General features: G+C 48.8%; 1 protein-coding gene across 3 annotated transcripts in view; it reads right to left on the reverse strand.

Moving 5' to 3' along the window:
- Positions 1-18,563, reverse strand: part of znf536 (zinc finger protein 536) — a 200,897-nt gene that overhangs the window by 93,273 nt on the left and 89,061 nt on the right. For all 3 annotated transcript variants that reach the window (XM_085464240.1, XM_085464316.1, XM_085464396.1), the window contains one exon: positions 11,014-13,307. In XM_085464240.1, coding sequence (XP_085320366.1) covers positions 11,014-13,306 — 2,293 coding nt within the window. In that variant the 5' untranslated portion in view covers position 13,307. The remainder of the gene's footprint in view (positions 1-11,013; positions 13,308-18,563) is intronic.

An 18,563-nucleotide genomic window follows, 5' to 3' on the forward strand; every position in this document is an offset into this window, starting at 1 on the left:
GCTTTGTCTCAGCACCGGTCCCCTACTTCCTGTGCTGAAGCTTTGCCCGGAGAGTCACTCTGCTGGAGGATGTAAATGCGATCAGCCCCAACATGTGTGTTTAATATATCTATATCTGGACAAATAGCAATTTCATAATAGGCCCGTGTCCCGCTCCTGCCTCTTTCTCTCTTTGCTTTGCGTGGCGACAAAATGAATTCAGCTCTGAACCTAATTAATCCACAAAGGTTTCATGTCTTAATCCCCAAAGTCAAGGGGGTTATTGTCCTCACAAATGAGGTCAGTGTTCCTCCCAGTGGAAATAAGCGAAAGAAGGAGGAAAACACAGCGAGCGCAGGCAGCGAGCACCGACGCCTCTCTGCGCAGCCCTCCTGTTGAATCGGGCTGAGATACGGCGGCGCGAGGCCCCGCTCGCGGGGACCGGAGGTGCCGTGGAAGGGATGGTGAACATGGCACGACAAAAGAAGAGCAGAAAGAGACACGGAGGGAGCGGCGACAGCAGCGGGAGACAGAAAATTAGACGCCTGCCAATCTTCAGCGCGCAGACCTTTGAACCAGGTGGATAAGAGAGCCGCTTCTGATGCTAATTGTCACTGAGGCAAGTCACTGTCAAACTCTGAGGCGAAGAAGCTTCATCCAAGTGTGACAGGATGATAGCCATGATACAGCCCTCCGTCTGGTGGGATGACAAGGGGGGATGTGACACACATGGCCACACCATGCTGCCTGAAGCACAGTCACCACCAGCGGCCCACACAGGGTCCCCGAGGGGGACAAACCCGGGGAAAAGCGAGCGCGCCGGCCAAATGCTCGTCCGGCGTCCGCGCGCTCTGGGCACGCTGTGAGCCCCCGTCTCCGAGGACCACGTGGGAGAGCGCGGACACGTCCGCGGTCCACGTGTAGCCTAGTTTAGGCCATCCTGACGAGAGCTTTCCAAAGATCGAGGCTTGGCTGCAGGCGGGAGGGGCGGGGGTGTGGGCCGGGGTCGGCCAATAGCGGTCGTGTTGAAGAGAGGGTCGGCCAGGACGAATAAAGTCCAAGACGACACAATCAACAGCTTGCTGAAATCTGTTGCAGTCAAACGTCCGGCCAGTGGAGGGTGGGTGGAAGAGAGCGCAGAAGACTGTTTATCTTAAAGTGTGACAGGATGTCAGCGTCTGCGGCTGCTCCGCACGCCGCCGTGACTTCACCAAAGTTTGTTGGCGAGGCTTTCCCCCACAAACGGCTTGCTGCTGGACGTGGCGAGAAAGAAGAGCAAACAGAGCTGCACGCGCTCATTTCCGACTCGTGCGTGACTGCTGGGAGAAGAAGTTGGTGCTGTCGCCCCAGTTTGAAATATGAGTTTAAACTGACAAAGCGAATTAAAATGTGTAAACGCCACAGTTCTGACGCTGATTTGAAAATCGGCTATCAGAGTTGGTGTTTGTTGATTTTTAACAACTCGAGGGTTATTACATTTCCACAGCGTGACAATTAAAAACCCCTCAATCATCATGGCGGCAGCTCCGTGTAACTGAGAGGAGAGACGACGGAGCGGTCAGAGCCACGGTCACGTGAGGCCTCACCTGCGCATTTCCCACGCTGCGTTTAAGTGCAAATGACGTGTGCGAGGGTCAGGAAGGAAGGGGTTACTGATTCTGTGCCCCCGCCCCTCGCTCTGCCGCCTGCATGCTTCCCCTTCATCTCAGAGGATAGAGGAGAAAAAGATTTAAAAGGACTGGAAAAAAGCTCAATTGTTTATTGATTTTATAATAGGCTTAGCGCAAGAGAAATAAAGCGGGGGGCTGGTGGGGCAGCGTGGTCAACCGGAGGCGATGGCGTGACAAACACACGGCTTACGCCGGCGCAGGTAACGGGGGCTCCAAATGCCGGGATACTGGCCCGAGCACCTCTTTCTCCGTGTCCCCAAACGCCCGCTCGTGGTATTGTTATCGCGATTTTAAACCAGTGTAGACATAATCGCTCCCCTCGCAAACAGGGCACGACCCCGGCGCTCGGGGAGGGGAGGGGGCGGGGTGTTTGCAGGAGGACGAGGTGTGACTGGCGACACAAATCAGAGAGAAAGGAGTGAATCTGAGATGTTAGTAAGTTCATGGAAAAGGCTGTGAGTGCCAGAGCATGCACAGCAGTGTGTGTGTAGGTCTGATATATGGATGATAACACTAATTAGCTCATTTTGTTTGGGGCACAACACTCATTAAAAACCCAGTGGGGCCATTAAAGTTACCATCCCTCCAAACCATCGCTGCCACCGTATCCATCTCAGCTGATATCTTGGCTCTCTGCTTTAATGGCCTCTGCTTCAGGTTGTTGGGTTGAGCAAAGATTTGTGGGACTTGGACCCCCCCCCCCTCGATCCAAATCTCCTGATTTCTATTTAAATCTCTCTCTGCTGCTCCGCCTCACGTCACTCTCTCTGTATATACATCACTCGCTGCTGCATGCTTCCTCCTCGCACACTCAAAGCTGTTTTCTGCAGCTGGGGAGGGATTCGCACTTCCCCGTCCCGGCGAGGCAGGGGCGACGGTTGTTTCCAAGCTTTACACAGCGATGTCACTGTAATACCAACAAACCTCGTCGTGATTCAGTGTGGCTTGTTACGCCATAAGGCACGTGTTACTCTGCAGCCGGAGAGACTGGAGGCGGAGGCCTGCCAGGATTAGACGAGCAGGTGTAGCATCCCGCTAACAGACAGCACAAAGCCACATTCGAGCCCATTCTCTTGGGCCGAGCCATGCTAACGCTAACAGCTCCTCCTGCACTGAAAGGAGGGTTCGAGCCTATCCGGTGCGCACGTCGGTGTCACAGAGCAGCGTGTAACGGGCATTCATGCTGTGACGAGGTCGAGTTCAAAAATGTAACCAGGATATAAGAAAATAACACAAAAGGAGGCTAAATAAAAGCTCACACAGCAGTCACCTCAGCGTGCTCTATACCGTCAGCAATGCAGAGAAGCCCAACAATCAGACGACTCCCTGAGAGCAAGCACTTTGGTGACAGTGGGAAAGAAAAACTCCCTTTGAACAGGAAGAAACCTCCGGCAGAACCAGGTTCTGTTTCACCTGCTGGATGTATGAATCCACTGAAAGTAGTCCCACTGCTGCTTCCTGTTGATGGAGTAATGGTGCCTTAAAGCTACGCCGCTCCTTAAAGCGGCGGCTACTACAGAAAACTATTTTTTAAAGAATTAATATTCCTGTCCTGCCTTTGTGCGATTGTTTTTTTCTTACATCAGCGTGAGCCAGCGTGCTCGGGGCCACTGGGCCGGGTTGGTTTTCCACGAGTGTTTCCTGCAACAATAAACCCAGAGTGCCAGGTCACATCCCCGCCACCGCCGAAAGGCAACGCTCTGAAAATATCCTCGGTCTCAGGTCTGGATATTAAGAGTGTTGATTAGATATATGAGTTTGCCATTTGCCCACGGAGCGTGGAGTGTCTCTGACAGAACCGGGGACCATATGGCTGGTGAGAGATTTCCCCCCTCTCTTCCTCTTCGCGCAGCCTGACAGCTGGATGGCTGCTAACTGGGGACGAGGAAGCTTGGCAGCTGCAGCTGAGAGCAACGCTTTGATGCCGCTCACCCTTTTTCACTCTCACTCTTTCTCTTCTTCTCCTCCTCCTCTCTTTTTGCAGCACACACACACACAGAGGATAGCTAACGCAGTGTTAACTATGCAAACTTTCTACAGGTTGGAGGACGGAGATAACCGACAGGTGGGACTGACCGCAGAGCAGGTATCCCTCCACCAACCTTCATTTATTCTTTTTTTAATTCTCTTACATTCATTTTTTTTAGCTGTTTAAATTAACAAAAGTTTAGAAGAGTTTATTAAATCATAAGATCCTCACAGGTGTGGAGCGCTCTTAACCCTGATTTTTTTTCCTGCTCTGGTGTAAATCTGCAAAGACGTCGGTGCGAGGGGAGCTCTGAGGGGAGGGAGAGCAGCCGTGGGTGGGTGGTGGAGGAAGTGTGTGTGTGTGTGGGGGGGGGGGGGTTACAGTAGGGTGGAGGAAGAAGGGGAGGGTGAATAGGCCTCTGGGAACACATTAGGATGTACGAGTGGAAAGCAGAAACAAGTGAGAGATTTTTGATTTCCTTCCTTCTCTGCAGTTTTTTTGTTTTCGTACTTTTGTACAAAGGCGTCTTTCATCATTTTTCTTAAAAACAAAACAGAAAGACGCCGTTGGATGTTTAGATGCAGATACCTGGATGCTTTGTGCAGAATGAAAGAGAAGCCGGTTCTTTTGAATCAAACTGCAGCGGCGGGCAGGTGTTTCTCTTTGGTTTTCTCGGTTTTAATCTGAAATCGGCGCCGTGTTTCTTCCACTCTGAGGTCACGAAAAAATGCACGTTTTTGCATTTGGGACGGAGGTCAAGGCGACGGGAGAAAATGAAGCGCTTTATTCCTGAAAAGCTCGCTCAGGTTTCTTCAATCTTATGTCACCGAGCTGTTTTCCCCCCGCGCTCCCTCTCGTGTTCGCACTCCTCGTCCTCGCCCCCCTCCCCTCCCTCCTCTTGTTGAAGGCCCCCTGTTGCTGCCTCGCTACCAACCAGCCCCGAACACGGCGCAGGCCGGGCGGAGGCGGGGGTGCGGGGTGGAAGAGGGAGGGGAAAGATGATGTATAAGAGCGAGGGGGGAAAAGGAGAGAGGAGAGCAGAGTTTGGCTGGAGCCAAGAGGAGAGCAGCTGGGCACGGCTAACAGGGAATGATAATGACCTCAGAAATCTGCTGTTCGCTCCACAACAATAGGGTGCTCAGTCGCCTGGAAAATTGTGTTCATCAGCTAGCTCTGCTCACTTACTAATTGACATTGCCAAATATTTTAAGAACAATTGGAATGTGGCAGGGGGAGAGGACGGAAAAAACCCAGCTCAGAGATCTTAATCCCTGGACTTAATTCCTCTCTCTCACTTTTGGCTCCTCGCTCGTTTCCCTGCCTCGCTCTCCTCTTCACGATGACGAGATAGCAACAGCTAAGGGAAAAAAGAACATTTTTCATGTAGCCTTCTGCTCTCATGTCAGCGCCCTGATGCTGACACAAAAGGCTTTTTATGTGACCTGTCACTGGGGTTAAGAGGAGGAGATTGAGAGGGGAGGGGGAGGAAGACGAGGAGGGGCGGGAAAAATTAGAGAATGATGAAGCGAGGGAGGAACGGGAAAGAAATAAAAAGATCCCGGCATCGCAAGGCCGGCGCAGGTCGTTTGCGCTCAAACCGGCAACGCCATCGTCCGCCGCCGTCATTTGCATTCCCCGACCGAGAGAGCCCTGCCTCATTTCACAGGAATCCCGCATTGACGGAGTCAGACAGCTGTCACCAGACGGGGAGAAAAGGAACTTGGCGTTCACCCTCAGCCGCCCCCCATCCCGCCGTTAAGCACACACATACACAATCCAAGAGAGAAACTTTTAGCCAGTGTCGCCGCGCCCGGAGGAGGAGGGAGCGCTTATTTAGCGGGGATCTGTGCATTTGTATGTGCATCTTAATGCTGAGACTAAGTAAACACGCTCCACCGGCAGCACAAGTTGTGACTGTGATGTTAATTTATGTCTTTGTTGCTTCCTTTTCTTCTTCTTCTCTCCTCTTTTTAAGGCGTCCTCCTCCTGCTGCACTGGTGGAGTAGAGAGCGCCGTTTGTGAGTCAGCTCCTCGGTCGCCGCTCACTTTTAGCAGTGACACCGGAGAAGATAGCTTGTTGATGTATTAAGAATATTAATATGCAAACAGTCTACCTGACAGTGTAAGGCAGCCTTCTGTTGTGGAAAGATAAATATTATGTTTTAATTATAAAAACATAAAACAGAAATGGGGAAGACAGAGGGTGTGTGTGTGTGTGCAGAGGTAAGCTGTGTTCTGGCACAGATTTGGAGTTGAAACGAGTGGATGGCATAATGTGCCGCTGTTTACCGAGGACTGTGATGCCCTGTCATCTCCCCCTCTGTCATTTTTTCATCTCCTCTCCTTCGGCATCGCCGTCCCGGCTTCGTAACCGAGCGGGGAATCCTAACGTGATCATTAAGCCATAAAACGGGCCGATAAATGTTTCATAAGGACGAGGCTAGACGCCGATAGCCACCCAGGAATGCCGAGGAGCCTCCGTCGTTGGAATACGACTGAAATTTGTCTTAAAAAAGGCCCGGGCTAATTCCTGCCGTGGTAATATTTACAAATTGAGTCTGAGAGACGGGGTAGGGCAGAGAGGCAGAGAGCAGGAGAAAAGGAAGAAAGAAATCAAATGAGAAAGAAGAACAGAGAAATAAATTGGCCTTTTATATTGTGCAAGCGTGTACAAAAATACTAAGTCTGCATTTATCCGAGACATGTCAATCAGAGCAGCACACTGACAATTAGTGCGTTTGAATAGAACTTTTATCATTTAGCAGACACCAGAGTCCTGACCTACTGTACAAAAATACAGCTCAGGGAATGAATGTGCCTGTAACACAATGACTGTCTATTTAAGTTTGGTGACACATAAAAAATACAGATATGACAGGCCAGACTTCTTCAAATGAGCGGGGGGCAGAAAGCTCAGGTTTTGTAACCACGACTTCTCTGATTATAGAGCGAAGAAGAATAGTGCGAGGAGCGGATGTCAATTACAAAGACAAAGTCATCCGCACAGGCGAAGGAACGGGGGAAAGAGCCGTAATTCATTATTTTTTAATGCGCATACTTTTACACACATATATTATCTTTCACCGAGGGCTGGCCTCGATTCAAAGCGCCTGTTTTTAACGATTCTGCGTGCAGGGCCAGATTACTCCACAGAGGGTGCCAAACCCGATCCCCGAATCCACCAGCACCACCCTGCCGACACCTGCCGGCCAAATGAGGTGAGGAGGAGTTCACCTTTACTGTGCCGGTGCTCCTCGCAGTCGCCGCGACGTCTGTTTACGTTACACAAGCGAGGAAAACCAGCTAATAAAAAACAGGGAGGCCTGACTGTAATGTACCAGCGCCAGAGGAAACCAGCTGCTCGCAGTTTGTATCATTCGTGCATTTTTACTTTCTTTGGTTTTCAGTTTCAGTTCGAGGGCAGACGCGTCGAGTTTCACTGTAAACACGTCACGTTTGACTTTAGACCTCACGTCGCTGCTTCACTGACACTGGAGGGAAAATAGGACGTGTCGTGTTTTTATTCTTTATTTTTAATTCTTTATTTATTTGTACGCTGTCAGTTAATCCTTCACAAACTGACAAGCGCATCTTCAGCTCTGGCAGCAACACTGAGCATGCTCAGTCCAGGCTTCACGACTGCTTCCAAACCCAAGTGTGCAGCAAATGCATCGTTCTTTATTTTAGGGGGTCACATGGTGCAGTTTGCTCGCCCCGACACCATGTTTTACAGAAAACTGGGGAAATTTGAAATAGTTTTCGAGTTTTGTCGCAAAGGCAGCTGAAGATGACGGACAGCGTACGCGGTCAGAACACCCGAGGACCTGGAGCTCGATCTCCATGGAAGTCAGCGAAGGAGACATTCCTCTCTAATGTCAGCTAGCTACATCCACAGTGGTCTGGATCTTGTTCAGCTCGACTTTATTCCTGTTTTAATGGCACAGTAATTACACTCTAACAGTTTGTCTGCACGTGTAATTACGCCCCCATTGTACTGTCGCAATTAGATGAATATCCACGCTTTATAACCTAAGGCGTCAAGTTGGCAAATCCAATTTCAATTTGTATGGAGCGAGCATTTTGCCTGCTTGTTTGAGCCGTGGTAAGACCAGGGATATGCCGGCTAATCCCTGCCATGTTAAAACGCAAGGAAGAAAATGAAGACGCGGGGGATTCTCCAGAGAGCGAGAAGGAGAAAGAAAGAGCCAGAGGGAGCATGCACGGTGCTTTTAGAGCCAGGAGCTGGGTTTCAGGGTAGCGGGATGGTTGCAGAGGACTCGTGCAGCTTTAGGCCTTACAAGCACGCAGCAAAGCCAATTTTCTACGCATTCAGCGACGCCATCGTGCAACGCCGGTTTATTTGTGTGGAAGAGAGGGGAGAAAGAGGAGGCAGCGGTGCCTTCGTGGCACCGGGTCCTCGTGGCAGCGCTACCTGTTGCTGAGGCTTCCTAACGTGATTACTGCACGCCGTTTCCTCCCCACACAGCAAACAATACGGGGAAGTCGGCGCGAGGATAACCAAACAAAAAAGTGTAAAAAAAAGGATGGTGATGGGCATATATGTAATTACCTCTTTGTTTCTTTCAAAAATATTCAATAAGGAAGATGCTCAAGGTGTGCCGCAGAGCTGCGTTTAATAAGGAAGGTCTTTAAAGGACATCTCTGACAAAGGCTTTTGTTTTTCTGCTCTTTTTCTTCCACACTGCACGCACTGCTTTTAAACAAGTGCCGTCTCAAAGACAAAAGTGCCAGAGCTGACCTTCTTTCACAGTTGAGATGTTATTGTTGATTACTATAATTTAAGTTTAACTCTAAATTGCTGCGGGTAGGTGGCGGGGTAGAAGGCGAGCACGCACACATGCTCGCAGGTACACGCCGACAGAGAATCACGAGCTCTGCTTTTCAAACCTCAGATATTAACACAATGGTACAGTACGGCATCCTGTTCACTCTTCGAGAGTGATATGTGCACACACGCAACAAAGCAACCCCGCACACACGCATGCAGCGGAGAAGCATGACACCTTTCTCCACATGAGACTCAGACACATTTTTCTCACACATCAAAGCTTCTAATTTGAGAGTCCCCGAGCTCCAAACGTGATTCATATTGTGTAAGTTGTGAACAACGACGAGTCAAGTTTGCTGCTCCTTCTTATTAAAAAACAGGAAGTGGCAAAAGAGGCTCTGTTAAAGCACTTTCAATGTCAAGTCTGTTTCCTTCTCAATTTCACATAAAAACTCCATCCGTCCACATCACAGTCTGCGTACTTCCTCTTTATGGCTTCAAACCCGGCCGTGCTGCGCTGCGACTGAGCGGCGCACACGCAGCAACGCGCACTATTTTAATTTGTTTTTCTACGTACGTTTCTGTCTTTAATCCTCCAAAGGTGGTGCCCCCAGGGCCAGATTTAACCACTCATCTAAATCTAATGCGACCCTTTGTTCTCCGCTACCATTTGGCGGTAAATACGGCGAGTTTTATTATTTGAATTTGTGCATTTATTCATTTTGCGTACAGTACCTCTGAAGTTGCTGAAATGCCACAAGCTGTACTCGTCAGATTCAAAGTGCTCCAGTCAAAAGAGACGCAGGGACGGAGAGAGAGGGGGAGAAACTTCCAGCATTAAAATTCAGAAGATAATTACATCCGCTACACCCCCACCCTGTTGAGAAGTGTTATGTTTAATAGTCTCTATAAAGAAAATAGGTTTTTATCTCACTCTCATTTTCATTAATTCCTAATTGGGGTGGGGGGTTGTCTGTTATTATTTCTTAGATTAAAATAAACATAGCCTGTCCCATGTTCAAACCCATCACACTACACGGGCACGATAAGGACTTCATGCCTCTGTGAATAAATAAACAATTTCGTCTCCACTGGTGGAATTAAGTTGCTTACAGCCTTAAGCTAAGCCACTCTGATTTATATTTATATATATTTATATTTTCTCTCAAAAGACTTAAAAGCACATCCTTGCTTCTGCAAATGAAGCTCGCTAATGTTTTTGACCTGCTTTATATGTATATCTTTAATTAGTGTCTTGTTTAGCTTAAACCGACTGATTATCGCGTATTCGTGACCTAATTACTGCACGCGCTTCTTAACGCCAGCGTAGCGCCCTGAGGAGCAACCAAAAGTTACCTTTAAAAACTTGTGTAATCATTAGCAATGAGCCTCCCTTAATCCCACTAAACATACACTTATCTAGCCCCGGCCGGCCTGCGTTGGCTGGGTGGGGGAAGGGGAGGGGTTCGCTCATCTCCGCCGTGTTTATTAAAGACATTTATTAATCGCTGTGCTTAAGACGAGCTCGTCCCCGTACTCCCGGGAAACAGACTGCTAACCCGCAAACGGGCACGATGGCGTTCTCTGGAGTCTTAATGGCAGAAACAACAGAGCAAAGCTGACTCTATGTGCCGCGTGCACCGCTAGTTCAATGAAAGTCAAACAGTGAGCAGCGGCCCAGCGTTAACACAGACTGTACACAAAGATGGACGTAGCATCCTGCTTTGCCTTCTAACACTCTGAGGGGGGCGACTCCTCTGGGGCCTGCTCAGGTGCTTATTTCACAAACTACGGTCACGGTGAGTGTCGACTTAGTTTCTCAGTCAACGATGAGAACACACTTTGCTTTGCTATTCATCAGCTGTTTTTATATATAAAAACATGTGCCCATCATGTAAAGCAGGGGTGTCAAACTCAAATACACAGTGGGCCAAAATTCGAAACAGGAACAAAGTCGCGGCCTGACGTTAATATTTATTGAAATATATTTATTCCTCCAGATATGAGAATGAATCTTTTGGACTCAAACACGTTTTGCTGAAAAACTGAATATGGAACAAGCAAAGCTTAATACTAAACAATATATATATTAGCTGTATAATACCAGTAGGCCAGCTCTGATAGTCATTTGGTATGGCTTCACGGGCCAAGTGTAATTAGGCTGCGGGCCAAATTTGGCCCGCGGGCCAGAGTTTGACACCTATGATGTAAAGCATCAAAGATTAGGTTAACGATAGCTTAAAGGTTAAGATTAGGTAAGCAAACAGAGCATCCCATGTGGTCTCAGAGGGAACTACACCCTCTGCATAAGTTTGAGACTGGAGGCACGAACAGGTCGTGTTGTATGTGACTCTGCATCTCTTCTCAACGTTTTTTTACATTTGATCCGCCTTAAAAAACCCAAAGCAAACATCACTCGAGGTCTTCTTCCTTTAATAAAAGCTGAGGATCACTGCTGTTTATGTGTTTAAAAGATTTGACTAGAACAGAAATCAAATTTCACGGAAAGGCGGATCACAGGAAAAGATCTACATCACTTTCTCTGGTAGACATGGAGGACGCTCGCTCCACTGCCTTCTAGTTGATTCAGTAAGTAGTTCTCCTACCTGAAGATGGTGAGGAGGGATGGGGGCTGTCGTCCTGGATGCTTCCTGTCTGGGAATGTCCCCCGCCAACGCCACTCTCCTCTGTCACATTGGATGAACCGGGAGTGGTGGAGCGGCTGATGGACTGGGACTCGGGGTCACTGGCCGATCCACGGCGTTCATCCAGTCCTTGCTGAAGTGCCTCGTCAATGCCTCGCCTGTCTTTACCGTGGATTCGCGAGTGGACGACCATTTGATGGTAGGTTCTGAAGACACGTCCGCAGTCTGGGCACTCTGAAGGCTTCTCCTTCAGGCCGGACAGGCCGGAGAGGCTGTAGTCAATGTTTGGGCTTCCCAAGCCAGCCAGGGCTCCAGGAGCCTCAGCACTACCGTGGTGGGACATGAGATCACGGTGACCGTCAAAGCCTCTTCCATCCTCCTTCATGGACATCACTGCTCCACTGGAAGCCTTGGATCCCTGCAGGGCCTCGGAGAGCTGCTTCTGCTTGGAGCTATCACCGGAAGCAATCAAGGAGTAGTCTTGTTTCTCCTTTGAGAAGGAAGCCAAGGAGCCCGCACCAGCCATCTCATCTTCCTGCCCCGGAGTTATATGGTGCTGCTGCTGCTGATCCTTGGGCATGAAAGCCCTGTCCATAGCCATTCCACGAGCCATTATCTGCCAGGCTTGGTAGCTATTGATCGAGTCCATCTCTGCCACCTTTGCAGCCGCCTGGAGGCGCTCCATGCAGCTCGACTTGAGCGGTGGAACGAGGTTGAGACAGCCAAGGAGTGAGCGCTTCTCGTTTTCACCTAGCCCGTGGCCTATTGCACCTGCCATAGGTCCAAGCAGCTTTCCTAACATCTCCTTTTCCTTCATGGCTATCCCCGCTTTAGCCAACATCTGGTGCTGCTCGCTGAGGCCCTGCTTGTCTGGTGAAAGGAAGCCTCCCTGAAGACAGGAGATGTAGCGGGAATAAAGGTTGGCATGGGCTTCCTGAGCCAGATTGCTCATGCTGTTGACGGCGGCCATGTCCTGCTCACTGGGCTGGGGTGGCTTGTTCTTGATGGCCAGCTTGTTCAGATGCACCTTCATGTGGTTCTTGAGGAACCAGGGTTCCTTAAAGCGACGGCCACAGATTTGGCAGCAGTGTTCAAAGGACTCCTTGTGCTTTCTCATGTGGCCCTTGAGGAACCAGGCTTGGCTGAACACCTGGCCGCAGACCTCGCAGCGAAACTCGGTGGCCATCTGCATGCCCCCGGAGCCACCAGAACCCTGGCCCTGCGTGGTCTCAGCTGTGATGTGGGCCTTCTCCACATGGCTTATCAGCTCTTCTTCGTGGGAGGCGGCGAACTCGCACAGAGTGCATTTGTAGGGCTTGTGGAGAATGCGGATGTGACGGTCCAGCTCCTCGCGCTTCTTGAACTTCCCTTTGCAGAAGGTGCAGCGGAAGCCCACAGTAGGGTTCAGAGACTGGTCGTCCTGAGCGCCGGCCGGCTTGGGTGAGGAAGACGGCTGAGAAACTGTGTCTGGAGTGGCGAGCCCGGAGGAATGGGTGGGGGCGCAGGTTGACCCTAACTGCTGTTGATGGGTGTTTGAGCTGCTGTTGGGGCCCAGATGTGGCGTCTGAGCGGTCTGGAGGAGACTGCCACTCCCTCTCATCTGCTTGTCTCTCAGGATGGCCCTCTCCTCGAGCTCGTGCAGCAGCCGGTTCTCTTCTCGAACTCGGCCACGGCCTTTTCCCAGGTTCCCCAGTTTGTGGGTGCGGAGATGGATCTTCAGGTTGCCCTTTTGAGCCGCTCTGTGGTCACAGTAGGGGCACTTGAATGGCTTCTCTCCCGTGTGTGTGCGCATGTGCAGAGACAGGATGCTGTTGAAACGGAAGCGCTTGCCACACAGTGGGCACGGGTACTTCCTGTTCTTGCGAGCATCGTCTTCGATATCATTCATCTGGGACATGATGCCCAAGTTCTGCCCATTGAGAAACTGCTGCAGGTCGACACGCCCGTTTAACCCACTCAGTGCCCCTGCGTCTATGTCTCGATTGAGCTGATTGGCTAGTAGAGCCATCTGGCTGCTGATTGGTTGACTGGCCAGGGCTGCGTGGTGTGTCTTCTCATCCAACGGCGTGGCCGCCTTCTCTTCGGGAATCTGCTGTGGGCGGTGCAGGTCGGGAAAGGCGTGTCCTAACTGGGCAGTGAGCTGGTGAAGCTTTTGACTGATTGGGTAACGGCCGTTTAGAACAGCATTGCTCAGGTGGGCTTCAGCGTCAGGCACTACTGACGATACACCAAGACATAAACTAGAGTCCTCCATCCTGAAGAAACAGAAAAATAAAAACGTATTAGAAACATTTTTGACGTATTTTAATATTTTACAGACATTCAACGATAGTGTGTGGGCGTTCATCCAACCACGTGTCTGGAAATGTGGATGCCAGTTGTGTCATATTTCAGGTGTATGTACACGTTATCAACAAGTAATGCTCTAAACACTCAGTTTTTCTGCTCTTGGATCTCTGTGATGTCATAGAGACACAGGATCAGATAAAAAAGGATTTTTGTTTTGAACTGAAAATCATGTAAAGACACTCCAAGGATGAGTGTGGGGCTGGAGAGGAGCAGGATAGGTGCCCTAGTGAAATAAAAACACCAGTGTGAACTGTCAGCGCCGAAGGCCTGCGGGGATGCTGCGACTCAGAACTTTTTCAAATTGTAAAGCCGTTTTGGATGGAATAATTACTCTGTAAACACAGTGAGCAGTGTATAATTAAGCTACTTGTGCCCATCCTATCAGAATTCCTCCAATTACACGCCTTAATGAAATGGAGCAACTGCATTGCCGGGAAGCCACGGCAATACTACAATTATGATATTAACAATAGCACTTAAAACCAAGGGGTTACTCCAGTAAACACAACATTCTTATCTCGGTGCCACGACACTTGTCTTGGCACAATATTCCATTAAAGAGCCGTATTACATTTGATGTGAATCGCTTTGCTCTTTGCTGTCTGCGCTCTTCACAGTTTCCAGGACGGTGGAAACAACATGAAGATGCTGTGGATACACCGACACTGCTCTGTGAACAGCCCGCTCTTTGTTCTGCTGGCTTTTGGGTGAAATATGTCACAGTTTTCACACCGCGTTGTAACGCCATTAAATGTGTTTTCATTCCGTATGTGTAACATCGGCGAATGCATAAGTAAAAAATAAATAAACAACAGTGCTTTTAATGCACATCCATCTGTTCTCCAGATGGAGAGGTATAAGCAGCTATGGCTGCTTGCAGGGGTCAAACCTGCAAAACAATAAGTGTGGTTCTGCTTAGGTCAACAAAATATTGTATGATATCTCATTAAGCTGATTAGCACGCTGCCTGGTAACAGCGGCAGCCACTGGACTTTAATGTAGCATTATAATCATCAAAAAGCGCTTTCGAGGCGAGGCGGCGTGAAGGAGTGGCACTAGGTGACATGTTAGGAAGCTCAGCGTACTCTTCACAGGAGCAAAGGGCATCCACACTGGGATCCTTCTTCTCTTTCTCCACCTACGTTTGTGAAGCACACACTACACCACGTCGTGCTCGGCTTAAGTGTTCATTCAACCCCCCCCTCCCCTCCCAGTAGGAGGTCAGCAGACATAAGGGCTGCCTGTTCTGGTACCGCAGAGTCCTCCAACACACTGCCGATGGTGGATTCTTATCTCGCTGACATGAATTAAACACTGTGGCCACTTTCCACTTGTGTGTAAAGGAATGTGACACTTGTGGGCTGCCCTTTGAATTCTCCTTATTTCTCCCCACAAGTATCGTAAAGCAATGCGCCTGAATTCATTAAGAGTATAATGGCTATGCTATGCTCTGCAGGCTTGCATACAGCACTTCGATGTGCTCTGTCACAGATCTTATCTGACCCGAGTGACGCTGAAAGAAATCACTTTAGGAGCCTGCTAATAAAAAGTTTGTGCTTGAATGAAATATTTCCAGACTGGCCACAAATGAAAGGAAAACCTTGAACGTGTGACCCGTCCAGCTGAGAGGCTGTGAGACGGTGCCGGGTCCGTTTTGAGCGCTCACCTTCCTGCCGTGACGATCTGCCCGATCTGCACCACAAACCTGATTTTTTTGTGAAAATGTACCTACTTCCTGTCACTGCTGTCATTTCAAAGCAATCTTTGTCTTGCTGTTGTTCCACTTAAAATCATTCTACAGAAATGTAATCTCTATATTTTCCTGTATTTGTTCGTTCAAGCACATGCTTAAAAACACAATACTGTTGAATTTAAAGGTCACACGTCACGTTGATAACTGGAACATAAGGCGCTAAATGATGTGAATTATGATATACAATCACAGTTACGATAAATATATTACTTTGTTCAGAGGTTGTCAAATAATTAGGATAATCAAGCCTTTTTTTTTTTTACCTTCGTTTCAGTTCATGCATGAAAAAAAGTTGTTTTTAGCAAATTGGAAATAAAAATCTAATTTTCTTTTAATCAACCACAGGACTGAAATATGAACCAAGACCTGCAGTTCGTCCGACATCCAGCAGGGGCAGCAGTGAGTCAGTCCCCACAGACCCCCGTGTTGAAGCAGCACAAATAACCATGTTTACAGCCTGATACACAAACTTCACGACACCTGCACAGGGGGAGGGTGTCTTCAGAAATCACCCAGATTTAAGCGTGCATAATTATGGGCGTGGCCTGATGCTCCCATACACACTGTGCGAACAAAGCTGACCGCTCCACCCTCTCGTCTAAATTTGGAAACAAAAAGATTTAATCAACCATGGTGACCAAAACGTCACACTCTTTCAGACCAGGAACCGATCGGTGTCCATCCTTTACGTACAGTCTGTTTTAAAGCTAAGCTTGTTCACACAAGCTGGTGTTTTTCCTTTAATTTGTCACCATATAGTTTTATCACACACGCTCCCACGGCGTGGGAGAATTACTGCTGGGAAGGATCAAACTTTGTTAGGCTGCTTTAAACGACTTGTGGTTTTAAATTGTATTTATGTGACACCCCATCTTCCATCAGCAGCCGTGCATATATTGGAGGAGACCTTATTTGAATGGGCCCTTTTTACAGAAGCGGCTGCCTTTTGGAATAGAAATCTGTGATTTAAACTAGGCTGATGAGCTGTTGCTCATTTGGGGAGATAGCAGCTTGCCCTTTTCTTCAATTTGATTTCTGCCTTTATCTTTAACATATAACAAAGGCAGATAGACAATGGAATAATGTGAAATGAACTGACGAATCCAGTTTGTGTTTTTTATAAACGTATCCTGGCTGACGAGCGTATGCAAATGAGGCACATTAATATGCTCGCCTTGCTCCCGAGTCATTTTATATTTTTTCCCCTGATTAAAAAGGACATTTCTTATGTGACATCCCCCCTCTGCTCACATCCGCACGCACGAGCACGCGCGCGGGGAATTGGAGGGCGGTGTACGAGCCGTAGACACGCAGCCAGTCAAACACGAGCCTCTGACTACAGACAACAATTCGACATGCGAGTGCCCTCTAAAAGACGCGGCGAGTGAGCTGCAGCTCGCTGCTCTCACCAAACCGAGCAGCTCGACGCTGTCACAGGAGAACTCGGGTTCTTACCGGCCATCCTGGGGAAAGACTCGGGGCCCCGCCGTCCCTCGCCGCAGACTCCGTTACGAACGCCAGCTTTGTGCTCTTACAGTACATGTGCCGTTATTCTCTAACCTGTACGACCTTATCATTTCCTGGCATGTGCTGCAACGCTGCCTCATTAAAACTATTGGCTCCTCCGATACCTCTAAAACCACAAAGACTTCCTTTAGCATTTTCTCACGACGGTTCGCTTGTTGTCTTTATAGTTTGTGGTTTAATATTCAGCGAGGCTCCACGTGCACTCACAAACACGGCGAATCCTCTGCACGCTCACACAAACTGATTTCACTTGGTTTCTCTTCAATCCTCAGCTTAATTATAAGTGGTATCTGTGACACAATGGAAGTATATTACAGTCACCATTTAAATGTGCTCAGTTCATTTCTTTCTTATCAATGGTAGCATGCATCATAAATGCATACAGGATTTAAATGTGCTCCTCTCTAATTGCAACCATATAAATTATTGCATATGAAAGGCACTCGCAGCATTAGGGATGGCCGCCTGTTATGAATTCATATTCAAATAAACAGCGTTCTTGGTGAATTTGCTGTCAGGCTCGAGTTTTGTCAGAAAACTTTTGGCTGACATTTAAGACGAGAAGGGTGGGGGGGATCGAAAAGCCATTAGTCGGACTTTACTTTGTTATTTTGGCATTTATCGACACGAAACCCATCGACTAATCACAATGCGATACCTCATTAAGTCCTAATGAACAAATTCATTGCGTTAAACAAATCAATCATTATTCACAATGTGCCGAATTCAATCATATCTGCACCGAATCGTTAACGAGACGCAGGGGCCGCGGCGACGGCGCTCTGATGTCGGAGGGACAACGTGGGCCATATGTTCCTCACGTGCTAAATATTTGGCGATTAGGCGAGCGGCGGGGACAGTCGGGTTCATTAAAAAGCTCTAAGTGTATTTTCAAAGTACAAACAGAGCTTCCTCATCTTTTCAAAGATCAATTACCTCTTGGCAAAAGACGGTTCGGTTCGAGCGCTGCACATATGAGTTTGTTCCCGGCTCGTGTTTTGTTCTATTGCAGGTGGTCTTTGCGAGACGTCTAATTAATCCAATAAAAAAGCCGCCTTGTTTTCCTTCCTCTCGCTCGCACTTTGACTTTACCGCATTATTACTTTCTGTAATGAGGCAAAAACACTCCGCACTCAACTGCACACAGAAACAGTCACAGAACACCTGCCAGATTCGAGCGCAGCTCCACCCGAGGCTGGCGGGCCGGGACCCGGAGCCCGCGAGAGGACGGGTGCTTTTAATACAAAGACACGTCTGCGTAAAAAGAACGTGACGTTTACACCGATCCCAGTCAGCTCGGCATTACACTAATATACAGCAGTTTTCCACAGAGCTCCTTGAACTTGAAAGAATCATAAGAACACGAGTGGATTAACACGATCCGGCTCCACTTCAGCACAGACAGCACAAGAGCTGTGACAAACTGAGTGAACAGGAGCCTCTCCCTCCCTCTCTGCACAATATGTCATTGAGGGCTGTTTAAGAGGTCCTGTCAACAGGTAGTTCAACTTTCAGCTCATCCCCGCTGATCAGCGAGGGCCCTCCTGACAGCGAGAAAAGAAAGACACCGGGAGGGAGCGGGAGGCACAGAAAGAAAAATGTTGTGGCTCTTTTTATCCATCCGGCGCTCTGACAGCCTTGCGGGGGATGCCATGGGAGGAAGATCAATGTGGGACAAGCGGATTCCCACAGTTCATTGTTCCGGGCCGGCCAAATCATCTTCCCAAGACGGCCGGGAGCTCAAAGCCTCCCTTTATGATAACCATCCCTGGTATTATTCCCACTATGATGATGATGACCTGCAGATGTCTGTGTGTGTGTGCGTGAACACCTCTCCCCTCCTGAGCGCACTACAATAGAGGTCACAGCGGCACGGTTGGAC

This window comes from Copadichromis virginalis, linkage group LG1 (genome assembly GCF_057382275.1).
Source record: "Copadichromis virginalis isolate Kocher_CV1m ecotype Utaka linkage group LG1, C_Virginalis_male_GT1.1, whole genome shotgun sequence".
NCBI lineage: Eukaryota > Metazoa > Chordata > Actinopteri > Cichliformes > Cichlidae > Copadichromis > Copadichromis virginalis.